This window comes from Pseudonaja textilis, chromosome 3, assembly GCF_049901715.1.
Source record: "Pseudonaja textilis isolate UNSWEBS1 chromosome 3, rPseTex1.2, whole genome shotgun sequence".
Classification (NCBI taxonomy): Eukaryota; Metazoa; Chordata; class Lepidosauria; order Squamata; family Elapidae; genus Pseudonaja; species Pseudonaja textilis.
In genome coordinates this window covers 97081350-97108831 of record NC_141992.1, presented here as the reverse complement: position 1 = coordinate 97108831, position 27482 = coordinate 97081350, and the positions used below count along the sequence as shown (strand labels likewise).

General features: G+C 37.9%; 1 protein-coding gene across 1 annotated transcript in view; it reads left to right on the top strand.

Annotated features, from left to right (window-relative positions):
* CACNA1E (calcium voltage-gated channel subunit alpha1 E) overlaps positions 1-27482 on the top strand; it is a 346898-nt gene that overhangs the window by 127830 nt on the left and 191586 nt on the right. The window contains exons 5-7 of the mRNA XM_087930443.1: positions 7454-7557; positions 10195-10347; positions 12213-12394. Coding sequence (XP_087786569.1) covers positions 7454-7557; positions 10195-10347; positions 12213-12394 — 439 coding nt within the window. The remainder of the gene's footprint in view (positions 1-7453; positions 7558-10194; positions 10348-12212; positions 12395-27482) is intronic.

The window sequence follows — 27482 nt, the reverse complement described above, 5'->3', positions numbered from 1 at the left end:
AGGATGCTGCACACCACCCCCACGCTCCATTTTTTTGCCTCCTGGGCTTCAGGGATGCCTCCTGGGAGCAAAAACGGAGGGGGGGGGGTTTGCTGCAAAAAAAAAAAAAAAAGCCGTGCCCACCTAGCTATTCCCACCTAGCCATGCCCACAGAACCGGTAATAAAAATATTTGCATCCCACCCTTGCCCCACCCCCATCTATTCTCTGCGTCCTGAGTCCCAGCTGATTGGCTGGATCTTCTTTTGTTGCCCTGCAAAAGAGAACAGAGCTGGAAAGCAGGTTAGTGGGGTGGGGAGAGAATGGGATTTTGCAGTAATCTTCTCCCTGGAGTGGAGAGGGAATGGAGATTTTACAGTATCCTTCCCCTGCCATGCCCACCAAGTCATGGCCACAGAACTGGTAGTAAAAAAAAATTGAATCCCACAAGTCTTTTGAAGCGATGCTAATTTCAGCAGATATAGGTGCTATATAGGGTATTGCCCATTGGGTCTAGATTTTCTGAAGGAACCAACGTAGGTTTTGCTGGCCTTTATTGTAGTCTTGCTTCTCCATCTTTTTATTAAAACTTTGTGCTATTCATTTAGCACTTTATGACACTGATGGTTTAAAGGAGTGTGTGCCTCCTGTTTTGAAAAACATTGATCTTGAAATATTGTCACTTGTTACCTGGGGAAAGAATCCTACCTTAACAAGACTGTCTCCACATTGGGCTGATTGTACCCTGTGGAAAAATTAAACTGATGCCAGAAACTAGCACTTCTCAACAGCCAACACCTCAATTAGTTTAGGAGCCCGGGATTTAATTGTACAAAATGACAAATGGGCTGGCGCACCTAGTTGTGTTGAAGGAAAGACCTTTTATTGGCCTTGTGCAGAAAGAAAGAACTTTAATGGCCTTGGGCAGTATACGGTAATATACTGTACATTACCGTAAGTGAACTAAATATACCCACCATTCCCAAATTAACAAAATGAAAAGAGCCATATGATAAGGATATATACTACATGAAATTACTTCAGTTGTTGGGCTTAACAATATATCTGGACCATAGAACAACATTATGTCATCTTCTCATTTTTAGAGCAAAGAAGACTTAAAAAAATGTTAAGAAATATATCCTGGACCACTCCTTGAAATCAGGAGAATGGCTTTCATTCCAGTTATTCGGGATTATCTGCTATGCCACAAGACTGATAAAGGCAAAGCTCTTCATACCTTGACAAATTTTATACTTTAAGAGTACAACTTAATATCACATTGAAATCCTAAAATACTGTATAATGTTTAACATGTGTTGGCATAATATGTTAACATGAAACCAGAATAAATCAATTGGGTTTGATCAAATACAGTACATTAAATAAATGTATAGATCAAACATAGAACTGATACCAATTCTCATTTCAATTTTTAATATAATATAATAATAAAAAGCTGCATTGTTGAATTCTGGTAAGTCTATTGAACTTGTATGAGCTACTAAAGGGCCATGCTGCTTAATTAACCCACATTCCAGATGTGCAGATCACCAGATATACAGTATAATGAAGACAAGTCAAACTCAAAAGATAATCTTGCAAAATATTTAAAACAACGTTAAAAAAATGAAACTGATTTGAAGTATTAATCCCTGTTTAGACCAGGCATTCCAACAAAACATCTTCCCCGCTATTTTCAGATTTGAGTTTATTCCACAATATCAGCTTCTCGTGTGATTTGGGATCAAATCATAACTGCTTACTATTAATGACAAAAGATGCCTGGTTGCTTTTCAAGCATGAAATGAAAATCCTGGTTTAATATTCTAACACCTGCCAAATGGTCCCAGAGAGAAAAATAATCATAATAAGTCTAATTCCAAAAAAAATTAAGGATGTTAAGGTAAAAGCCCAATGATATAGTTGAAAATTTGGTAATTAAAGCCACCATCCTCATAAGGTAACTACAGTATGGCAAAAGGTATTCTAGAGAGGTTAGCCAGCCATTTTTTTTTCTCATTCAGTTATTTATCTGAATTAAATCAGGAATTAACACACACACACACACACACACACACACACACACACACACACATATACATTCATCCCAATGTAATATGCATTTTAATAACATTAATAAGAGTTTTAGCCATCATGTTATATACCTTGAAATTACACTGATGCGATTAGACATTCTTAATTTGGCATAATGTGATACAGGTAGTCCTTGATTTATGACCACAACTGGAACCAGATTTCTGTAACTCAAAGAACCCATGTGAGTGAATATGATTTTATGACATTTTTGAGGCAGTTATTGAGTGAATCACTTTGGTCATTAAGGAAACTCTGGGATCTTAAGTGTGAATTCATTCTCCTGAAGGGGATTTTTTTTTTTTTGCTAGAAACCAGCAAAAAAAAAAAAAAAGGCAGGGGTGGGATTCAAAATTTTTAACAACCAGCTCTGTGGGCGTGGCTTAGGTGGTGGGCGTGGCTTGATGACTGGGCATGGTGAACTCAATATCACTCACATTGAGGCACGCATCTCCTCGCCTGGCCTCTCATGACTGTGGGGATGCTGCAACAGTCGTAAGTGTGAAAAATGGTCATAAGTCACTTTTTTTCAGTGCCATTGTACCTTTGAATGGTTACTCCACACAAGCAAAGTACCAGCAAAGGAGGGGAAAAAACCCCCAGAGAAGTTCCAGAGACAGGAAGTCTCGTTCTGCCAAAAATGTAATAAGGGTTAACGGAGAGGCAGTTTCGGTAAGCAACACCAGAATGTTTCCTTCCTGCCTTCCTTACAGGATTAGGCCAGTAATTTCGTCTAACAACTGGTTCTCTGAACTGCTTAGAATGTTAACAACTGGTTCCAGCGAATAGGTGTGAACTGGTGGAATCCAACCCCTGAAAAAAGGTCACAAATTGCAATCATGTGACCCTAGGATGTTGCTACTGATTTTAAAGGCAAGGCACTCACTAGTTGCTCAAAATGTCTCTGTGTTAGGGATTAACCCCATAATGTTGAACCTATGGCACGCATGCCGGAAGTGGCACGCAGAGCCATTTCTGCCGGCACATGAGAGGTCGCCCAGAAGAGCCCCACTGTGCATGCACATATGCCCCCTGCCAGCCAGCTGATAGTCAGGTATCTGCGTGCATGCGTGGGGTAAAGACATGCATGTGGGAGACATGGGTGCATGTGCAGAGGGCGAGGTGGGGGCGCACAGGTGCATGCGCAGAGGCATGAGGTGTGTGGGGGTCATGTGCACATGCACAGTGGTATATGGTGCGCACGCAGGGGGTCATGCGCACATGTGCAGGGAGGTGAGGGAGTCACGCCCACATTGCATCATGGCTGCAGGCACACGAGCGCACTTTTGGCAGATGATGTGGAAAAGGTTAGCCATCACTGGATTAGCCATCACTGTAATTTTGAATAGTCGTGAAAGCAACCAATTGCAAGTTGAGGACTAACTATAAATTTGAGGAGAGATATAAACCCAAGTATTTTATTGTATCTGTACAAACTTTAAATGGTCACCTCCCATAATCTATAGATAAAGCAGACCCCCCCAAAGGCAACAAATTATATAAATATAATATATTATAAATGATATTGGTGTGTAACTTCAACAAGTGTTTTCTGAACAATATTGAGGGAAGGGAGTTTATATGATTTTAGGGTTGGCTTCAGATAATGTTAATACTAAAGTTATGGATTTCTCAAAGTCTTCAAAAAAGTTCTTTCAATCAGGGCCTAGCCTCATTCTGAGGAACCCTATTCAAAAGTATAACATGGGCCTTCTTTGACAGATGTATTTTAAACCCACGGTTATCATTTGTATTTACTGTGTCATGCATATATTACTGTGTATATGTAAATTAGAGAAAACCCTACCTTTGAATCTGTCAAAGCGATGACTACTACACTAATTCAGAAATCTGTTCTGTATCAAAGAATAAGTACTCTGTAGAATCCTAAAGGTGCTTTTTTCAAAATGCATCTGGACTTTGTTTTTTCCGTGAAGATATTTTCCTTTCCATCCAAGAACTTCAGTCAGAACTGAAGAAGCTTCTTGGATGAGAAGTGAAATGTCTTCAAAGAAAAAACAAAGTCCAGTTGCCTCTTGAAAAAGCACTTTTGGGACAACTATGACCTGGATGACTGAGCATCTCCATAGATTTTTACTCTGTGGTGGAATAGCATATAGTATTGCTGATTTGCCTGTGTTAGTTCAGAATATTGGCTGGAATGAAAGTGAATAACGTTGAGCAGTTCAAAGCTCATTCATCAAGATACCTTGGAATTGTTAAAGGATCTACATTAATCCACTTCTGCTTGGGGACTGAGTAAGAGTCAAGAAATTGCAGCTGAGGATAAGCAAAGAGGAAAATACTATTATTCATCATTCTTCCTTTGAGCTTGCTGTAACTGGGAATCCATTCTATACTAAGGGAAATATCTAAGTTATGGAGATTTGGCTGTCTCACAAAGAAGTGGTTTGTCATGACTCCTTCTTCCAAGGCATCAATAAGGTGTTGCCTTGTGGAAAAGGAGATCTTTTGCAAGTAGACGTCTTTAATGGAACATATATGGCTGGTGAGCAAATAAGTTTGTGTCAACTTCAATTGGCTCAGAAGCTGGGACATTGGGAGCCCAAACATGTGGTATTCTGCATCAAATTTTAGTCATTCCTATGTGACTATTCTGACCCAGAAAGCTTGCAATATAGCTTGAAGATCTTTAAGGGGTTCTGGTGCTACAGAAGTATATTTTGCCAACTAAATTGTCAATTTGCCTACAAGAGCACAGATTTGGTTGCAAATCCATACAATCCGTCCACTGAACAGCCACTACAAGCTGCTTTGACTTTAGTGGGAAAAAATAAGGAAGAGCTTGCCTTAAAGTATTAAGGAATAAAATAGTTCTAAAATCCAATATAAAAGAATTCCAAGGTTCTGAATTAGTAATAACTTAGTTATTGAAATTCATCTCATTCATCTCAATAAATATTATTTTAAATATTGATAAAAAGCATCTGTCAGTTTCTTAAAGAAAGAAAGAAATCTTGTTTGGAAAAATCATTTTGGATTGAGGCAGCTGCCAAAGAACTTAAACACCTACACAACATCTACAACTGTGAAGAGTAAAAAGAAAAGTCTTATTTTGATTCCTTATATGTTTTTATACCACTTGGGGAAATCCTGACACCTTCAATATTGGGGAGCATTGCCATTTCTCCCTTATCTCCGAATTCTTAGAATTATTGCAGAAAGCACACATTTTTACCAAATTTGATTTCAAATTTGTTTTCAATGGGTAAATTACTTGGAACCCTGACATTTAGATCCTTATAGATCAAAGACCTATAAATTACATTATAATGTAATTTGGCTGAAAGAAAGTCTTGTTTTTCTACAGTCCTTGATGTTGTTATGAGAAGTTGGAATATAGTTATACTATTCAGACAGATTCTTAGTCTTCGTGAGATTTATACATTGTGTTTTTCAAACCTGTCTGACAAATTTTTAGTTGTTTATTTGGACTGATTGATCTTTGATCTATAAGGATCTAAATGTCAGGGTTCCAAGTAATTTACCCATTGCAAACAAATTTTTACAAAATTTACATCAGAGAGCTTTTGTGGTTCTTCAGTGACTTTTCCATTAAGCTAGAGAAACAAGCCTTTAATTTGCCTGCCTTAGATTATAGCGTTTCCTTAAAGGGAAATGCTTTCTGCCAATGCTGAGCTATTCTATCTTGGAAAATCCCAGCCTCCATACACATAGGTGCTCAGAAATATAATGTGATACCTTTAAAAAAAAACCATATGTTTATCTTCAATTCTGTGTACTCATCATGCTGATCATTTGTCATGTGAGATTGATGTTCCAGAGGTATTTCCTCCTACTCAAGTTGACTTTCACTTCTCAGCTCATTCTCTGTCCTCTAGTTCAGAGGGCCATGGACTGATACTGGTCTGTGGCCTATGAGGAACCAAGCTGCACAGCTGGAGGTGAATGGTGAGATAGTGAAACCAAAACCACTGTTTTTTAAGTGAAATAACAGTATAAAACACAAATTATATATGATGTTAAAGCATCATGCTAAAAACCAAGAGACCACAAGTTCTACTTCTGTTTTAGGCACAAAGCCAACTGGATAACTTTGGGCCAGTCAAAGTTTCTCTCAGACTTAATGAAGGAGGCAAAGGCAAACCACTTCTGAAAAACCTTGCCAAGAAAACTGTAGGGGATTGTCCTCAGACAATGCCTCCAAAGGGATGTATATGCAGCTGAATTCCAAAAGATCCAATCAGTTTTCTCTCCACAATTTAAAAATGCCTAATATGACAGATGGAAACCATTATTAAACCATACTAAAACAAAGTTGGTGCTGTACATACACTATGCATCTTAAAAGACAATCTGTGATGTGTCTTTCATCACCTAACTCTCCTAGAATTTCAGGCCAATATGTAGCTGTATTTCCAACATATTTGGAGACTATCAGTTTGTATTATTGAAGGATAGGTACTCATTGACAGTATGGAACCTTTAGTACCTACTTTATAGCCCCAGACTGGCAGGTGTTCAGCACTTCAAACTTTGGAGCTTTTTTGGGGAGAGGGGCTGTTCAAAGGATAGAAGTGATGTCTTAAAATTGTAGAGAATTACGATAGCAATAGCATCCCTTCAGCATGTTGTAATTTCCACAAAATTGGGCTGCGTTTTTTAGGGTTAAGAGCAGAAGTGGTATTCAGCAGATTCTGATCAGTTCTGGAGAATCGGTAGCGGAAATTTTGAGTAGTTTGGAGAACAGATAGGGGGAGCTCTCACCTCACAACCAGAAGGCTGTGAGTTCGATCCTAGGTAGAGGCTAATATTTGGAATGGGCTCTCCTGCTCAAGCAGGGGGTTAGACTAGATGACCTCCAAAGGTCCCTTCCAACTCTTGTGATTCTATGATTTAGAAATTTAGCTGGAGATTTTACAGCATCCTTCCCCTGCCATGCCCACCAAGTCACACCCACAGAACCAGTAGTAAAAATTTTTTGCAACCCACCACTGGTTAAGAGGCAATATTATTGCCTTGAGAAATGTGCCTTTCTCAGGCACAATTTTGCTAAATTCCCAAGACTTTCCTGTTCAAGCCTCTGGGTAAGGATCTGATGTCTTGAATTTACAACTCCTAATTCTAACACAAGGCACACAGACTGAATTGGAAAATGTGAGTCCTAAAGCTAGTGTGTATTTTTTTTTAATTGCTGCTCTGCTAAGATTAGGCTAAGAAATGGTTGTTGACTCACAGCATAGGGTAAGGTGCACCACTTCTGGCTGTCAGGTGCCTGGTGCGTGTTACGCCTCCTCCTGCAGGGAGGGAGGGAGGGAGGAGGGAGACTGGCAGGCATATGTGCATTTCCCAAGAGCTATGTTTAGTAACTTTTGTCTCTTCCTGTTTGTTTCTAGCATCCTTGCAACAGCAGGAGCACATTTTAACACCCATGTGGACCTGCGGACTCTGCGGGCGGTTCGAGTGCTCAGACCCTTGAAGCTTGTTTCAGGCATTCCTAGTAAGCATCTGGTTTATCTCCCTCCCCATTTTGCCCTACTGTTGTACTACTTCCTTGCAGAGCAGTGTTGGTATTTCCAGTGGACATCTTTGTTTCCTAGAAGAGAGATATTCTATTAGAATCAGGACATCTGCATATAATTCCAGACTGGCATGTAAGAATTTAAGTGATATTGAATAAAATATTGATGTTAAATGAAATATATCTTCAACAACCAGATTGACAGGCCTCAAGTATTTCTGATGCTCTGATTCAGGAAGGCTTTTGGTAGATTGGTAAATTAAGGGAAAGAAACCTGACTTGGTTAATTTTGAGTATCAGGTGATGCTGAAAAAGGGGAATGCTGAGAAGATGAGGCCTTAAAAATTAGTAGCCCCATCTATTCCACACCTGTTTAGAATACTATATGCATATATAACTACTCAATGAGCTTAGTTTTACCTGGAATGACAATGGTTTTATTAGAATACCATACCAGACCTGTCCAAATTGATCTGAACTTTAATGAATTACGAGAGTGTCAGAGCTGGAAATTATATTTTAACTGGCTCTTGCAAAAAGGAGGAGACATATTAGGCTGAGGTAATAAGCCATTAATCAGGCCCATGTGTTTTGAGATTTCCATTTTTACTCCATAAAGATTATAGGTGGTCCTCAAGAAACCACTTGTTCATCAACTATTCAAATTTACAACATTGCTTGAAAGAATGATACTTACTAGACCTTGAAGTTCTGGCTATTGCATCATTCCCACAGTCATGAGAATGCCATTGGCAACCTTCAGCACTTGTTTCTGACAAGCGAAGTTGTTGAGGTAATTCCCCATTTGGAGAATGAGCACGTACAGGGAGACGTATTGAGAGTAGTGTTTGAATAATACACACACAGCACACAGATACACTGTACAGTAAATGTTGGTTTTTAGTTCCAATAAAGGTTTTAAACAAAGTTCAAAATAGGCAGTCCAAAGTCATTCACAGGTAAGATCAGTCAGTTTTTAGTCCAGGGATAATCCAATAACAAATTCCAGTGTCAAAAACAGTTCAGTATCAGACTTACACCAAATCCAGGAATAGCGGTCAATTAGAAGGAACGGCAATATTCTCCAACAGAAAGAAACAGAGACTCATTGAGACTTCTTCTGAGACTAAGACTAAAACAACCCAGGTTTCTGTCTCCATCTTATGGCCATTTGAGAAACCACACCCAATTACAGTTTTGCATTTTCTTAAAGAGACAGTATTAAAATGTCTATCCTGGTTTATATATTTCTAACCCAAATAGCTGTTAGGTGACTTATATTCCTAACAGAAGTCAATGAGGAAGCTGGCAGGAGGTTGCAAATGTTGACCACCCGACGGAGCTCTTAACAATAGTGCAGAATTCATTTAATGATGACAACCACAACTGCCACTGCTAAGCGGCACTATCAGAGTGTGATGTTGCACTTTTCTACCATGTTGATTAGCAACAGAAATTCCAGTCGCAATTGCCATAGTTAATTGAGGACTACCTGTTCTTCCATGCACTGAGGAAATAAAAGCCAGAGTTTTCATTTTGGAGTCAAAGGAAATTCCCAAGAGTCAATATTGTACAGTGACTAAAGCATTGGACTTGCCCTGGGGAAGCACAGGTTTTAGTTCACCCTTATCCATGAAAATTGACTGCGTGATTTTGGGGTAAGTTATTGTCTCTCAGCCAACCCATCTCAGAGTTATTGTGGACAGGAAAATAGCACTTTGAGCTTCTGAATGAAAGGCGAGAGACCACACTAATGAAGCCATCATAATCAGTTTTGACTCAGCAATTTATAATTGTTTTGCATTGTGCTGCAAAATTCTCACCAGCTCACTTAAAATATACAATATGGTGATCGAATCTGATGATAAGAAAAATATATTTCCCAAGGCTTGCATACCCTTTGAAAAACTATGTGTGGGTGTATTTATTTCACAATTATTTGGGGAAGAATCTTTTCTTTTCAGATGTATACATTTATTAATTTTACAAGTACAATGAAAGGAAAACAAAGTAGGAGTTGAATGAACAGGAGATACAAACACAAACTTTAGAAAAGTACTGTAGGTACAAAGGTTTCAAACTGGCATTTATATACATTGGCATATTACAATATTTTTGATCCATTCAAAGTTTTATGCTGATATAAATGTAAATTGGCATTAAATTTAGATTATTCTGCAATAATGACCAACTGTAAACAGAATTAGCTGAAGAAAGGAAATCACAATAATTTTTGCTTGATCTAGAAAATTTGGCAAATGTAAGAAATCATTAAAAATTGAATATTTCAATCTTACATTAGGGAAAACCTAAACTTTAGAAACCTTTGGACTAAACAAACTATTTTCTTCTGCGGAAAATAATTGGGAGGTTTGTTCTAATGGAAAAGAACTTGCTCCTTTGGGAGATGAAGATTTGCTTTCTCCTCCTTCAGTGACATGAACTTTGCCTGCCTGCTAGAGTGTTGTCTTCCCTTGATTATAATATGGCATTTGCCAGACAATAACAATTTTTCTGAGCATGTTTCACAGTGTGACACTTCCTTGTCTCTCTGCTTTCCCCAAAGGAATAATGTGCTGATTGGTGCTTCTTTTCAATTGCATTTTTCTCTTTAAGGTTTACAGATTGTACTAAAGTCCATCATGAAGGCAATGGTGCCTCTGCTTCAGATTGGTCTCCTTCTCTTTTTTGCAATCCTGATGTTTGCCATTATCGGCCTGGAATTTTATAGTGGAAAGCTACATCAGGCTTGCTATGTAAACAATTCAGGTAAGAAGTATTGCTGTCTTGATTTTGACTTTATTCTAGTCCTGGAATTTTAAAACACAGCTATGGATCTAATTAATCTACAATCCCTCAGAAAGATTTGTTCCGTAGGTCTGAACATGTCCTCTGGGCAAAAATACTGTAATTTGAGCAGTAAGAAAAAAACATCACTTTTGTTGTTGTTGTTGTTGTTTTCCCATGTCCTGTTCACCATGAATCTTGAATACTCCTGTTCACATTTCATGCCAACTCCTGATGATACAAGGCAAAAATAGTAAAAACATAAAATAAAATCCAGACTAAACTCTACTTTTCTGCTTTTCTTTCCAGTCTCCGCTCTTCTCCCTGGCAATAATGTCTTTCCACACCCAGGCTAGATCTTCTTTGAACACAAGAGCAGCTCAGACCTTTAACTCTCACATTAAAGAATAAAGTATCCCTTTGAGAAAAAACTAATGTTAGGAAATTCACAGCCTACATGAAAGAACATAATATGTATCACTGTTTCCTATTTGTTATTCTCCTTTCCACGTACTCCCATATACAGCTTTCTGGCAACTTTTTCCATAGATTTATTTTAAAAATTTAATAATTTATTTCAATTATTTATTTTAAACTAAAGGAATTTTATAAATTATTAGGTAGTCAGGGTGCACCAAGAGAAATGTCTATACTTAGAAGAGATCTATATTTTTTCTCCATTTTTAAAAAAATGGATGCCGTTCCTTTTGGGAACTAAATCTTTTGCTAGGTTTTGCTAAAGCTCTGTGAAGAACATATGATGTGTTTGTCATCTCAGGAACCCACCACCACATCACAAGGAGGCAGCACAGCAGAACTGGGGAGCGGGGGGGCATTTGCTACTTACTTTGCTACTTACTACTTCCATCCTTCCTTTCACCCCTCCCCTCCCACTTATGACTGTATGACTGTAACTTTGTTGATTGTATCCTTATGATTTTTTAAATTGACTGTTTCCTAGTATGATTTGATTGCTTATTGTACCCTATGACTATTATTAACCTTGTACCTTATGATTCTTGACTCTGACGAATATATCCTTTTTTTTTATGTACACTGAAAGCATATGCACCAAGAAAAATTCCTTGTGTGTCCAATCATACTTGGCCAATAGAGAATTCTATTCTATTCTATTCTATTCTATTCTATTCTATTCTATTCTATTCTATTCTATTCTATTCTATTCTATTCTGTTCTGTTCTGTTCTGTTCTGTTCTGTTCTGTTCTATTCTTACCTTAGGAATAAACAATGACCAAAAGTAGTGACCAGAAGCAGAACATATTTATATATGTTCTCCGTTAAGGCCATTATTCTTCCTGAAAGCCATCAATACTCTGTAACTAAGAAGAAAAGATCAGTACAATGGTCAGGTGGAAAGATCATACTATTGCTTCTACCATTTCATGATCATTATGGTAAACAGGAAGCTATGAGCTAAGGATGTCAAAAATCAGCAGTTCCCTGGATCTTGGCAGTGTGAATACCCTTGATACTGACCTAACTGATCACCATGCAAAGAATCTAAAATTTCCTGGAAAAGAGGAACTATAGATAATCAAGTGTCATTCAGACATTACAATGCTAGATTTGGACTGGATGGCTGGATAATTTGGGCTAATTGTTCTTTCTCAAGCCAGCCCACTTCACAATGTTTTTATGCTGATCAATTGGGGGTAGGGAAAATCCTCATATTCTTCACCTTGTAATGAATGCTCAAGGAAAGGGTAAAATATAAATAAAATAAATACATATAGAAGCTTCCTGTTTTATTGTATCTTTCCTGGTCAACATTGCTCTTTTACATTTATGTACATTCAAAAATGATTTCACCTCTGTCTGACTGCAGGTGAATTACAAGAGCTGGACCCGCCACATCCCTGTGGGGTGCAGGGATGCCCTGCAGGTTATGAGTGCAGAGACTGGATTGGTCCCAATGATGGGATAACTCAGTTTGATAACATCCTCTTTGCCGTGTTGACTGTCTTCCAGTGCATTACTATGGAAGGATGGACTACAGTGCTGTACAATGTGAGTAAAGATAAGTGAGGAAAGAGAGGGCTGGTGCAGAATTATCTTATTGGATATTGTTTCTAATTGGTGGCAACTGAGTAATTTCATTTCATTTCATTTCTCACTGTATCTCATATGAGCACTATGTTTGAATTGTCATATCCTCGTGCATTATTTTTAAAAATGCTTCTCCTTTTAACCATAACTTTTGACATAGTAACACCAGATTGGCATCCAATTTCCAAATGCTATCAGTTCAAATAACATTTATTGTTTGCAATATACTTGTATAAATATTATTGTACTAATTTCCAGAGAAAAGTTATTGGCGCTGATCAGTCTAAGCAACAGATCTTTCCGTGTTGGCAAATCATTTGTCTGCCAGCGTCCACTTACAGAGTAATAAAATCCCACCCTACAAATTAATGTCCCATTTTGTGGTATTGTGTCATTATATCAATTCTACTGAAAAGCTACTCTATAATTTCACCCTTTTTCAGTTTCTGAAAAGGGTCCTTGCCATTCTTTCAGGACAATCACCATTACTTTTAATCATAAATGTGAAAGAATTGGTTTAATATCTGCATTTGAATAGAGATTTTTCTTCCTTTTTTACCTTTGCTATATGGCATATTCTATAAACCTGTACAGCTGCTGTCAAAATATTGGCCGAGCAGGAACTCACAAGGCATATAAGTTTATAACAGAAATTAAGCTTCTGACAGAGTAAATCTGTTGCGGGCAAGCAGAGTTGGTAATTATCTAAATGAAGGCTTTGCGGCCTTCTCCATCAAATTCTTGCTATCCCTTCCCATCACCTCCTTCCCTTCCTTGTCATGAACTGCACTACTCTGTGTATCGAAGCAGAATAATTGCATTATAAGTACTTGACATAACTCCTATAGGAATTTGATCATGTAACTGTGCTTAAAGGCCTGGCAGACGCCCACGAGTGAGTTAGGCAGTGAGGAGAATATCGTTTTTAATGATGGTGCTGAACTTCAGGTATAGTGGTGATTGTCTCCCTGATGGGAAGGAGTGGTGCCACCAAGTCCTGGATTAATACTTTCCTCCTTTTTTAACTGGGAAACAAAACTCTTGATCCTTGGTTCCCGCTACCCATGCTACTGCATATTATAGTTACAAACACCAACCCTTGGCAACTTGGCAGACTTACTGTAGAGATTAATGATTAGGGTTCTGGCTGAATGTGAGAGACAGAGAGATTGCACTCTTATATGCTGCTTTCAGTTTTGAAACTAGAAATAAAATAGATATTGGAAAAATAGATGATTTATTATATCTTATTTATTAGACATTTTCCTCAGAACAGTATTTGAGGAAAAAAAAAAACCTATGAACACAAACTCTGTATACTGCAATTTCTCTATCATGTCAATTAAGGGCAGCTGACTTCTGATTTTTTGCTCAGGAACTTGAGCCAGGAGGTTCTTGGAACTGGCACAGTGCAGTGAATTTATTTGAAGCTTCAGTTCTGTTTTTCCCCCTACTTAAATATTTTTAATTACAGTATGCCTTTTCAGTTTTGTTTGCCACCCAGAGTTCCTCCTGGTAAATGGACAGCTATATAAATTTTGTTATATAAATAAATAAAGCTGCAAGAACTTGGCTTAAAGTATCTGAATAGCAGCAAAGAAATATAGAAAGTCTAGTTCTTTGTGGGCGTATAATAGACATATAGTTTTGGAAGATTGATGTAGCAATGATAACATACGTGGAAATATAAATACAGCAGACAGGCTGCATCCCATAATTGCTAGATAAATACGCTTCTGATATGCCAAGAATGGATCTATTTAGCCCATGTAAACTAGAGATGAAACTGGAAAAGAGCCGCTTTGTACACAGGTAGTCCTCATTTAGCAACGGCTTTGCAAAGAGAGTCCAATTATGACACTGATGAAAAAAATAATAACTTTGCAACCGATCCTCACTTTGACAACCTTTGCAGATCTATAAAACAAAAGAAAGCTGAAGTAAGATTATAAGGACAGTGTAGGAGATGACCAGGCTGAGTCCAAAGGAGGGGTCAAATGGTCATCAGTTTCAAGTCCCTTCTCACCAGTCCAGCCCATCTTGAATTCCATTGACTCTTATCTCCACCAATTTGCTCTGGCCCTTAGCAGTTCAGGTTCTTGTGGCTTGCAACAAATCCGTGTGTTCATCTGAACTGCTTGGGTTTCCTGATTTCCACATTTGACAGACAGACATGGTTTCACTTAGCAGCTCCTTCAATTAACAATGAAATTCGTGTTTGCTATGATGAGGTAAGAGTTCTGCCAGTTTTACTCTCAGGAAAGTAAGCTTAGAACTTCTGGATGCTAATCTCACTCTCTTTTAATTCTCTTTGACATGTAGAGGTTGAGTGTCTTTAGTGAAGATGCAAATGACACTTTGTCTATGGAATTAATTAATAAAATGAATGTTTGTGGAACTTTTCCACTGATGATGCATCCTGATTTTCCAAAGTCTTCATTTGGATAGAAGGTGTCCATAGATAATGAAAGCTCTACATTGCCATAATCACCTTTTGATGGGGGAGTGAAAAGAGGAAGCAGCGAGGTCCTCCTTTTTTCATTCATTTCTCATTGACTGCCCATTCACTAGATTTTAGCGTATTTGATTATTAAGAGGATTCCTCCCTAAATTGATGAATAATTTTTTTAAACAGAAACTTCATCTCCCTTTCTAATAAGCCCAATAACTCCATATTTTGAAAACTGAGATTTGTAGGTAAAATTTTCATTGCCAAAACTCAAACTTTGTACCTTATGTGTACTGTATATTGAACGGGGCAATTTAAGAATATTTGAATGGGGCTATTTAGAGACCAGAGCAATACCACTTTTGCTTTGACATATTCAAGTAATGTTATTTCTGTTTGGAGCTTCATAGAGTGGGTAGTTGCCATGACTAGAGGAAGGAAGGAAGTAATATTTTTCTAAAATAAGTCATCTCAGTGTTATTTTTATATTGTACATTTTGACTGGAGTGATTTTTTTTGTATATAAATGTAAAATAACTGTAAATGGAATATAACATTCTCTTTTCACATCCATTATTCCACTTTTCTATCTCTGCTTATAATTCCCGTTAATAATTACTCATCCATTTATGACTTGTTAACTCCTCTCTAGAGGAAATAGATACAGAACATATCATTACATAAGTCATTCAACTGGGGAAGAAACTTAAACTGCCTCTATTCATCAGCTGGGAATTCTCAGCTTGACTGTCATCTACATTGGGTCAGTTACCTTGACTTTAAGAAAAACTACAAATATTACATTTTCTTTTTGCAGAAACCCTTAACATGTTTTGTACTGAACTTTATATGTGATTGATGGACGTTTTGGTTAAAGTGGAAAAAAATACTATGCTTCTGAAAAAACTGGGAGGAGGTGTGATTTCAGGAAGGATTAAAGTGACACATGCAATGAAGTTATTCACCTTTCATTCAAAGTCAAACCCATAGTTTTCCCTGATTTATCTTTGCCTTGTTCAATTCATTATTTGCTTTGAATCGATCTGTCTATGCGCTACTAAAACTCTCATTCCTATAAACTTGAACTGTTTAAAATGGTGAATCACAGGGCAATAGTTTTTGAACCAACCTCAAATGTACAGATTGCATTCAAAATGAGCAATCAATTACCTCCATGGAATTGAGCTTTAGCAAATTTTATAAAACATTCCATGACATAAATCTTATCATAAAACAGTTCACGATACAAAATGTCACAAAACATTCCTGGGCTGATGTTTGACTGTGCTATACAGTTCAACACGAGCTATTTTCAATGCAGATAATCCCAACTTTTCCAGTGAGGGCAGTGCATTAGACATTGGTCACTGTTGAAGATATTGAGGAATCTGATAATAGAATATCTCTGAAAGGATGACCCAACGAGTCATGGGTTATCTAATGTAACATGTATTCAGCACCTGTGCTTTCAAGCACTGTTTCTTCTCAAAGGATTTGCAATTGATTGGCACCTTACTTGGGTGGAGACTGAGGTGAGATTGATTTGGTGAAACTGAATGCATCACGTCAACTAAAGTAGGAGACACAATTTCTTTTGCATGTAGAAATTCTATGCAAGTTAAGAACTGAAAATAAAAGAAAGGTATATTAGCATGTCTATTCCCAGCACTAGTAGTCCCTAGCAGGACCTATTAAGTTAACCTAAAGACCAAATATCTGCAACAACAACACTGTTTTCCTAGTTTTCAAAATGCCAGAGGGTGAGGCCATAGAGGGAGAGAGTATTTCATAAAATGGGAATTGCTGCTATCTAAGTGCTTTGAAGATAGCAAACTCATGAAATAAAAACTTGGATTTCTACAATGGCTTTATTGCTAGTTAGGTAATTTAATAGAATCTTAAAAGCCTGCCATAGCAATTCTCCAAATCATATTTAGCAAATGTAAGGGGGGGTTCGGGGAAATAAGGTGAGTTTTTCTTACACTTCTCCCTTTCTTGGTTTAAGAAAGTTTTTCTGCAATAATCCTATTCCCTTCTCCACATTTGAAGGGTTGGGTGCACATTCCATCCCAGTGGCAAAAAATTGCTGGCTTTATACTCTGTGAACCAGTAATAGACAGTGATTTGCCATATAGTCCCTCTCTTGGTGACTGGACCAAATGGGCAGATTCAGTTGCCTGATGTCTGCTGGTGCTGCAGGAAGTTTCATAAAGAGCTTTAAAGATGATAACCAGGGCTTTCAATTGGGTCCAGGCAACTTTTGACAACTTATAATGTGACTTCAACTTGGGCGCTAATCCAACTTAATAGAGTTCTGATATCAGAAGTCTACACACCAGGTTTTCTCCAAAGGCAATCCCTTGCAGAATGCATGGATTATAACCAGCTAAGGTCAGATAAAGGCTCCCTGGCCATAACTTCCACATAAGCAGGAGCTGGTAGTCAGGATAATTTGTAAATTATGAACCAACTCCTTTGGGTGTTTCAGACTTCCCTGATATTTGCACATAGTCCTTGTTCATCAGCATCAGTTATAGCCAAATGGTAGCTAATTAAGACACACACACACACACACACACAGTTGGGAGGGAGGGGGCTGATTGGTGCTGCCTCATTTAGATAAAGATATTTGTGCAGCAACACAAGCATTATTTTTCATTCTAGCATGTGTTGTCAGTTCCAGAAATTTGGCAATAAGTGCGTGCATTGGTCAAAAATGATTTTTTAAAATATCCTTTATAACCATTTATTACTGCCATATTTGCAAATGGTTGCCTAATGGGACAGTTACTTAATAAGGACAACTTGTATTGAAGACGGGCAATTGTCTTTGTAGCAAGTACTCTGAGTTGTTTTTTTTTTCAACCATGCAAATCCTCACAGCCTCTAGGGACTGGTTGAAGAATTGAATGGCATTTTCAGCTGGAATTGCAGGGGTGTTGTGTAACTGAGGGTCATCAATATGTTAATGACACATCATTTGGAACTGCCAAATTACCTCTCAATTTATTTCACATGGATGTTAAATTTCTTGGAGGAAGACACTTAGCAGTGAGGTAGCCCAATCATAGATTCCCAAAGGTTCTAGTGGCATTTTCCCCATTCACCAACTAGGACTGAAACCACCATAAAATAATACCTGTGCCTCCCCTGGGGATAATCTAGAAGAACACCATGTGTGTAACATTATGGAATACTGCTGGGAGACCCAATAGGACCGAGATGTACTTTCTCCTTCTTAATGAAGAAGATTAAGCAATGAGTGCAAATTAGTGTATCCTCATTGAAAAAAAGAGTTTCTCAGAGAGCACTATACCCTCCTCCAGAGGATTTCCCAGGTCTAGCTGCCAACAGAACAAGCCCAAAAAAGTCATGAGCCTGCAGGGGCCGAGCTTAGCATATAACAGGATGTATCAACTTCCTTGCATCATGAAATCAAAAGAACCCTGAACTGGTGTACATAGTGTGTATATAGCCCAGTATAGTCTGGTAATTAAGGCACCAGGCTAGAAACAAGGGTATTGTGAGTTGTTTTCATGCCCATTTTAGCATGAAAACCAGCTGGGTGACTTTGGATTAGTCACTCTCTCTCAGCCCAACTCACATCACAGGGTTGTTCTTGTGAGGAAAATAGGAAGAGAAAAGAGTGTTAGGTATGTTAGCTGTCTTGAGTTATTTATCAAAATAATAAAAGAGAGAAATAAACTAAATGTAACATATTTGGCTGGTGACTTTTGCTGTTGTTCTTAGGCTTATCAAACAATGAAATAGAACAATTCTGCCCCCTCTCATTTTGGTTGCTTGTTATGGATGAGCTTAATGGATCAGGGAAATCAGTCCCAGGATGAGCTGCTCCCTCCTAAGCCAAATAGATGCTTGCTGTGTTTGCTATAATTGATTGATTTTGTGCCGTCAAGTCATTTTTGAATCCTAGAGACCACTGTTTGATCCAAAGTATAGGATAATATACTATGGATTGATTTTTCATGTACATCTTGGCATGAAATTGGTCTTCAGTACTGAAACAAACTTAAGGGAACATGATGCCAAGGGTTTGTGCACATGTTGCATATTTCATATGACAACACAATTGCTCAGCCCAGCTGTAACTACATCTCCTATGTCGCTGGGAAAACTAAACTTTTTGTCACAACTGAAATCTGAGCAATACTCTCTCATTCATTTGTTAGTTTACAATGTACTTCGGGAATATGCATGCAAATCACAGTGTCTTAAATCCTTTTTAGAAATCCATAAGAACTGGAGTCCCAAAATATAGGACTCTCAGAGGTATCTTGGTATTAATATTTGTCTCAAACTGCAATGATAACCAAGCCTTTGCAAAAAGGAAAAAGAAATTAAAGAGAAAATAATGGAACAATAAATAGGAAAGTTCCCTTAACCAGTCTTCCAGGATTTCTACAAGTTTTTGATTAATCTGATTAAGTACTTTGCTGTGATGACACCCTTCTGCAGTTCATTTTTTGTTAAAGAGAGCCTGAATCAAACCTGACTAAATAAATGCACACAAATCCGTTTAATTTAACAAATATCTATATGAACCTTATTTCAGTAAGGCTTCTAAACATGTTATTGCCAATGAATCTATATGATACTAAAACCAGGAGTGGGTTTCTACTGGTTCTGCCCACCTCTGCAGAACTGGTAGCTCTGAAGAGCAGCAGACATAGAACCGGTTCTATGTCTGCTGATGTTTTTGCTCACCCGCCTACCCGGGCTCTTACCTAATCTTTATTTCCTGATTTTTTCAACTTCAGCTGCGAACGAGGCACAGCTGCAGTTAAAAAAACAAGAAAAGAGGGCTGTTTCAAAGGCTGCTTCTCTGCACTCAGCGTGCTAATGACGTGCTAATGATGATTTACAGGCTCACAGCAGGCAGGGAAGCTCATAAATCCCTAACCGGTAGTTAACTCTGTCATATCCCACCCCTGACTAAAACTCTGTTTATCTGTTTGTAATCTTCAATTGGGCAAAATGGGTAACATAGAGCAATAAGTTTTTGAATTAGTGCACCTCAAATGGGCTAACTTAAAAAATGCATCCAAAATCTGGGACTTGTCAGATTGAAAATTGGCAATGTTTTCAGTGCTTCACGTGGCCACATGATCATTCTTTTCCATTCTTCTTGCCAGCTTTGCACAAGCAAAATCAATGAGGAAGCAGCAGGAAGTCAGAAGTTGCTTTGACTCCCAGTGGGTTTTTTTTTTTTTTTTGCAACCATGGTCATTCTATTTCCTGGTTTAGGTAAGGAGATATCTCTGAAACAATAACCCAATAGATCACAGGTGGTCTAGTTCCTTTAAAGCAAAGTATAGTCACAGGTAAAAGATTCTGCTTAAGAGGTTATATCTGTAGGCATTTAAGGAAATTTCAGTAGGTTTTATTGAATATTAAATATATTTTACAAGACACAATTATTTCCAAGACTAACTCATCTAAAAGCAGTATTGGTAGTGGAAAAGTCTTGAAGTCTGCCAGTAGAAGCAATTATTTTTAAGGATAATCTATCTGAAATTTGCATTGGTTGTAGAAAAGTATATGCTTCTAAAGACTGCCATTACCTTCCATCAAGATACTCCTAAAACTCAAGCTTCAAAGGAAACCCTTCTGAAACAACTCAGACACGGTATTTTATCAGATCATCATTCAACACTGTTAACTTCATTCAAACATCTTCAAAAGTATGTAAATAACAATATAATGGAAACAAAAAAAATGAACAAGCAAGAAAGGTTCATGGTTAAGTTTAGGGCAGGATTGTGTTTGGATCATAAACAACAGTTTCTGTAAGGGAAGGACTCTCATGCTTCAGTTACATTATCTTGTAGTTAGCAGACCAAAATAATTTAGTGTTATTTAGGATAACACTAGGATTTTCACACAAAAAGTTGCTCGTTGGATAAAGTTCATGTAAAAAACTCCAAATCTATGAGAAATTGGATATGTTCATAAGCACATCTTCTCATAAGGCGAAGACAGAGAATGTCACAGACTAGCGGAACATGTTAATCAAAATTCTTGTAATTGGAGTTTGATGGATAGCAACTTTGCAAAAAAAGACAGGAGATTGGCAACCAAAGGCTGGTGGTTGGCATCTGGGTCTATGGGAATTAAGTTGAATGACATAGTTTCTCAGGGTAGAGATGTTAATTACCGTATTTCCCCATGTATAAGCCACCCCTTTTTTCCAAAATTTTCAAGCCCAAAAAGTAGGGGGGTGGCATATACAAAGCAGGTACACTTTTTATACGTGAAAAATGCATAAAATAATAAAGTAGGAATAAACTGGTTTTCCAGCAGTATGCTATACTTTTTTGTAAAAATTGTACGTGATGATACGATTACGAGTGCGAGTACGCGATAGAAATGCATACGCTAGGCATCGGCCTGAATGCTTCGTTCCTACTCTCGTTCCGATGCGTAGATTGCTAGCGTTGCCCGCACCGCTTTCGGCGTCATGACCGAAGTTGTAGATCTAGACGTCGAATTTTGTTTCTTTGTAAATTTTCTTTCTTCATAACTTGTTTCTCTAATAAAATATTTTTTTCAAAACTTCACAGTCCAAAAATTGGGGGGGTGGCTTATACAAAGGGGGTGCTTATACATGGGGAAATACGGTATGTTAACAACAAACAGCCACTTGAGAAGTACAGGGCATAAAGACATGGGAAGGATAGAAGAAAGCAGCACAAAAATTAAACTATGGCAGATATAAGCAGAGAATTGCATCTTCAGACTAATAGAGAGAAATCCACTATTTTAGTGGTTTCTTCCTACTGTACAGTATAATACACATTCTTATTTAACTATGCCATATCAAGTTTTGGAAAGGCTTAAGTCAAGAATGATTCTAGATCTTAGTCAAATCTTGCTTGGTCTAGATTTTCTGCTGCTACTCTGCTACTTTTTGTCAGTAAGCTTAACTGTCTTCATCTTGCTTCTTTTGCTTAGGAGGAGTTTAAGGATCAGAAGGATAGCTATTGAATTATGTGAATTCCACTAATCATTGGTCAAGTAGCCAATTTGCCTTGCTCCAATTTAGTGAGCAACAGGCTTCATCTCCACCCTAACAAGACTGAGTGGCTTTGATTTTCATCCTCCTGGATCTAGGGACTTATTATTTCTTGTTCTAGATGAGTCCTCAGCCCCAAACATGACTTTATGCAATTCAGGGCTTCTCCTGGATTCATCATTCCATAAGAGCAGGTGGCAGCCATGGCCAGGAAGTCCTTTGCACAGCTTCTCATTGTGTACCAGTTCTGCCTGTTCCTGAATCATGAGGCTCTCCTTATGGCCATTCATACCTTACTCACTTCCCTTCATGGACTACTGCAATGCAGTTTTACATGTGACTGCCCTTGAAGAGTATGAACTGGTGCAGAATGCAACTGCATAGGTGATTACTGGAAGTTACTTCCCATAGGATATCACCAGCTGATGCCCCAACTATTCTACAAAATGCTAAACTAAGAGTTGGCAGGAGCAAATTAACATGTTATATATAAATAGCAATTACATAGGCTGAGGGTTAGCAAATCAGTTAGTAGCAAATATGCAGTGAGAGACTTGTCAAAGATTTCTTGGCCTGGAACAGAAAGAAATAAGTCATTGGCAGTTAGGAGAGAAAATCTGACCTGACAATCTAAAAGCCCAGAGCTAGAATTATCCACAGAAGTCAAGAGCATAAAAGCCCATTAAAAGCTTGGGTCAACAGGATGCAGGCCAAAAGGGGGAATGTTGCTTCCATCAATGACAGGACATCCTGGAGGATGTTCTTATATAGCAAGAGCACAGGCTTTAATTGATTAATTGAGTTAATGCCCTTTCATTTCAAGGAATTGCATAGACTTTCGCAGCTTTGCTCTTTTTAACTGTTGTCTTGTTTTCAAGACTCAGCACTAGGCTGTCTCTTTCTCCACTGGCAGAATCAACACCCATCAGTACTAAATCAAACTCATTACGTATAGAAAATGCCTTGGTTGTTAAGTGCCTGTTCACTCCTAAAATTACAGGGAGACAACCCTTCAGGTTCTTCTCTTCATACAAAATTCCAAGAAGGCCATATTGTAAACATTCAACATGTGACTTGTCAGGAAATGATGCAATCCTAGCCTTCAAGAACTGGGCCAATCAAAAACTTTGCAAGGTCATGTGTGCCAATGGACTAGAGGCCTTAATAGATTCCAGCATGATTGGCAAATTAATTGAGTCATCCATTGCATATAAATATGTCCATGATAGTCACTGTTATTGTGGAAACTATTGATGACCAATCAAAAGCCCAAAGTGCTATACATGACACTCTCTCCCATAACAATCCTATTCTGTAGACGATGCTGAAAATAATTGTTTGTCTAAGCAATATTATGCTTGCAGATAAACGGTAATACATGTGCACTGAACAAGATAAACAAAACTTGTTGTCTAAAGTGGAATGCCATCCAACTCTTGAGATGGCAGAAATGCTTCTAATTAAAATGTATATTCAGGGTATTCAGTTAGAAAGACAGAGTATCAACTAGATTTTTAAATGAGGATGTATGGAACATATTCTATGTCCTGTAAAAGGTATCTATCAAAAAGATTGTAGAATTATTAGTATGACTATGTTGGTTATGGAAATGTAGAAATGTAGAACCATGTGAAATGGAAATCTTGCCTTCAACAGGAAGGAGTAAAATTAAACTGTTGCTACACTTTATGCAGTATCAAAGTGGCACTGTGAAAGTGGAGAGAAGGAATTGTGGGTAAGCAAATATGAGGGCTGTTAAGTTTGATTTATCTTTGGTATCTAGTAAAGAAATGCACATTTCTGCTTCTCCTCTACCAGTTCCTAGCAGGCTCATTGTTATTTGCAGGCCTATATAGAATATAATACTGTATATTTTAATATAATGTGTAAAAATAATTAATAAGATCTTATATTAATGTTACTTTCCTGAAAAATAAATAAATAAATCCCTTTCAAATGAGATATAATATAGCAAGCATAATATTTTTATTTTCAATTGGATATTGTAGATGTTTCATTGGCAATTGTTGGGCACACCATACTGTATTGTATTATGGAGTAGCAAAATGTGTACCATCATTGTTTTGTAGTGTTGATCATGACTGCCAAGAATTTTTGTGGACTGATTCCAACTGATTACCTTGACAATATGAATCAAACCTTGGAAACAAACATGATATTTGATAAGCACAGGGGTGGGATTCTATCTGGTCAGACCAGTTCTATAGAACTGGTTGTTATGATTCTGCCCAGTTTGGAGAACTGGCAAATCGCATCACTGGCTGGCCCTGTCCTGCCCCGCCCACTCACTTCTTACCTGAAATGCGAGCCCTCAAACTTGCCTGCGTTTGGTACGTTGCTATTTTTCCTTTTCTTTCCCCCAACCATCAGCTGTTCTGCTGTGCTGGGAGATTTAGATTAGTTAGAAAGCAGGAAATCATTGGATTTCTTGCTTTCTAGCTAATCTAAAAACAGAGCTGAACCTTCCTTAGGACTGAAGCTTCTATTTTTCAGTGCAGACTCAGGTAGCAGATTGCAGATTGTAGATCTCTAAGTGAATCTGTGATTCTGTGAGTAATTCAATCTGCCTTCCTGCTTTGCCTGATTTTGGGTAAAGTTCTTTTTTTATATAAAAAATTCAATATTTACATAATGGTGTGTTGTGAGTTAAATTTGTGAGTTTGCTTGCTAGCAAATTTTATGAGTTTGCTTGCAAGCAAATTTTATGTGGCAGACTCAGGTAGGAGATTGCAGAATGGTAGATTTCTGAGTGAATCTGTGATTCTGTGAGCAACTCAATTTGACTGCCTGCTTTGCCTGATTTTGAGTAAAAATTGCTCATTTTTTATAAAAAATTCAGTATTTACATAAATATTTACAATATTTACATACAAGTCATGCCCAGCCAGTCACATGACCACCAAGCCATGCCCAGTCAGCAAGCCACATCCACCCAGTCACATGACCACCAAGCCACACCCACAAATTAGGCCACACCCACAGAACTGATTGTTAAGAAATTTGAATATGCCCTTGGATAAGCATAAACATAGCTGAACTGTGTCTCTGTGAACTGGGCTGAATCATAGCGAAGCTGAGCTCCAATTACAGTTAAATCTATATAAATTACCAGAATGTACTGGCCTATTAGCTAGACAACAACAATAATCTGGACTCCGAGATCAGAATCTACATTTAATCGGCCAATAATCTGATATTGCTCCAACCTGCTCACTTTTGTATATTTAAAAAAAAATTCCTCTGAAATCAGAGCAGTTATTCATCACAAAATTGAACTCTTTTTAAGTTGAAAATTATAACTCCATTTGTTAATTTAAAACTAGGTTTGATATGTACAGTCTTAAATGAAGCTTATATTAATACAATGTGTGTAGCTTTACTGTTTCTTGATTTCATTTCAAAGAAATATTATATAGAAGTCTCAATTGACCAACAGCGTGATGGGTAAGAAAAGTAAATATTCATGGTTTATGGAAAATTAAAACTTGGAATATAAGAGGATTGTATGTAAAAAGCATGAATTAATGAATGAAATGCAGGAAAAAAAATTCATATTCATTTCTGGAACTAAAAGAAACATAAAGATAATGCTGTGGGCTGAAGATGATGAATACTTGCATGGTGTAGGTTTAATTATGAAAGAAAAGGTTTAAACATATGTTAGAAGATACAGATTTGTTGTGGGTGCATATGAAAGTATAAATCCATAGGTCAGTAATATTTAATGTTTTGTTCCCATTTCAACAAATCTGTACAGTTGTTCAATGGAAGTGGGCAAAGATCAAAAGATGAAATCACATTAAATAATATCAGTTTAATGAACCTACTGTAGTTGAGGCTCTCATAAAAATCTCACTGAACACATAACAAATATACTCATTCATGTCTGCTAATATCCTGGCCCCAAAGACTGGTGGAGCAACCAGGTCTTCGAGGCCTTTTGGAGGACCAATAGCATCAAGGGTATCGGAATTTAAGGGTAGGGAGGGGGATCCAGAGAATATCCAATCTATCATATCTGGTGGGAAAGGTAGATAGGTGGTCCTACAAATTATCTGGTGCCTTGCCATGTAGGGCTTTAAAAATGACAACAGCACCTTGTTCTGCGCCTAGAAATGTCTTGCCATGCAGCTCACATAGCAGTAATGTTATATGACACACCTTGGTACATCAAGTGTTGTGTGTCCTGCCACATTCTGAGCAGCTGAAACTTCCTTATCCCTTTCAAGGACAATCCCATGTACAGGAAGTGAGTAAGGTGAGCAATGTCTCTCCATTCTATGAAGATATACAACTGGTTCACATGATGTATTTCTGCAAACCACACCACACTTCCGCTGCCAGCTATGGCTATCATCTGGTCTTCAAGTAGCACTTAGGAGTCCCAAATAGCACACCAATTCTGTCTGGGGAAAATTATCCTAACCAGAATTAACAATGCAAGATCTCTAGATCTCGGGAGGCCCTAAAACTCAAAGCCACTCAGGCTTGTCAGGTTGAGCTGAAGCTTGTCAAACCCACACAGACTCCAGGTAGTAGGAAAGCACTTAGTGGCATTACTTGAATAGACAGGTTTCATCAGCATATTGATGGTTCTTAACTATCTTCCTATGAATGGCCTTGTCCAATGCTTTCATCTAGATGCTAAGTAGATTGGGGTGAGAGAAGAGTCCTATGTCATCCCACAAAGCAGAGAACTAAGGCTGAACCTATCCACCAAAACACAACACTGCCTGGAATCAGCCATTGAGGAAGGAAGAGAACCATTGAAGTTCCATGCCCCTCACTCCTAGCCACCCTCAGCCAATCCAGGGGTATATCACGTTATGGGAAGCCACCAAAAGATCAAGTATAGTTAGGATAGATGCACTTGTTCTATTTTGATCCTAGAGATCACTACAAGTATGATCAATGCCATCTTAGTACCATAACCTGGCCTAAAAAAAACCCCAACTGAAATGGGTCCACACAATCAGCTTCTACAGAGCCATTTGAAGAGAAAAGCACACCATTTTCACAAAAATCTTCCCCCCCAAAAGGGAAGTTGGAAACTGTCCAAGAAGTTTTCCAATACTACTGGACCTTGCAATAACTTCTTGAGGAGGGGACGGACCACTGTTTCCAGTGAAAGAGTCCAAATACCACTTCAAGGTGGAAGGTAAGCCTATAAACATTAATCGGGGTGGGTGGGTGGGGAACCACTAGCACACCTTCAAACAATTCTGACACACCCTCCCAATGCTAGTAGCAATATGGAAGTGGGTGGGAATGACACAACTATGGAGAAAATGTGGTATTATGATAAAGGGAAAAATGAACAAAGATGCTTGATGGAATAATAAAGAAGATGAGGAAAAAGTGCATGGAAGATAATGAATAGGAAATAGATGTCATCCTTTCAATTTTCTCCTGTTGTTCTCAAGGAGTAGCATCAGTAAGGGTTTTTAATTTGATTAACAGTCCTCTGAAAATGTGTTTTCTGTTTTATAGGGATTGTTATGTGTTCATAACATGACAGGAGGGGGTATAATTGTTCGCAAAACAAA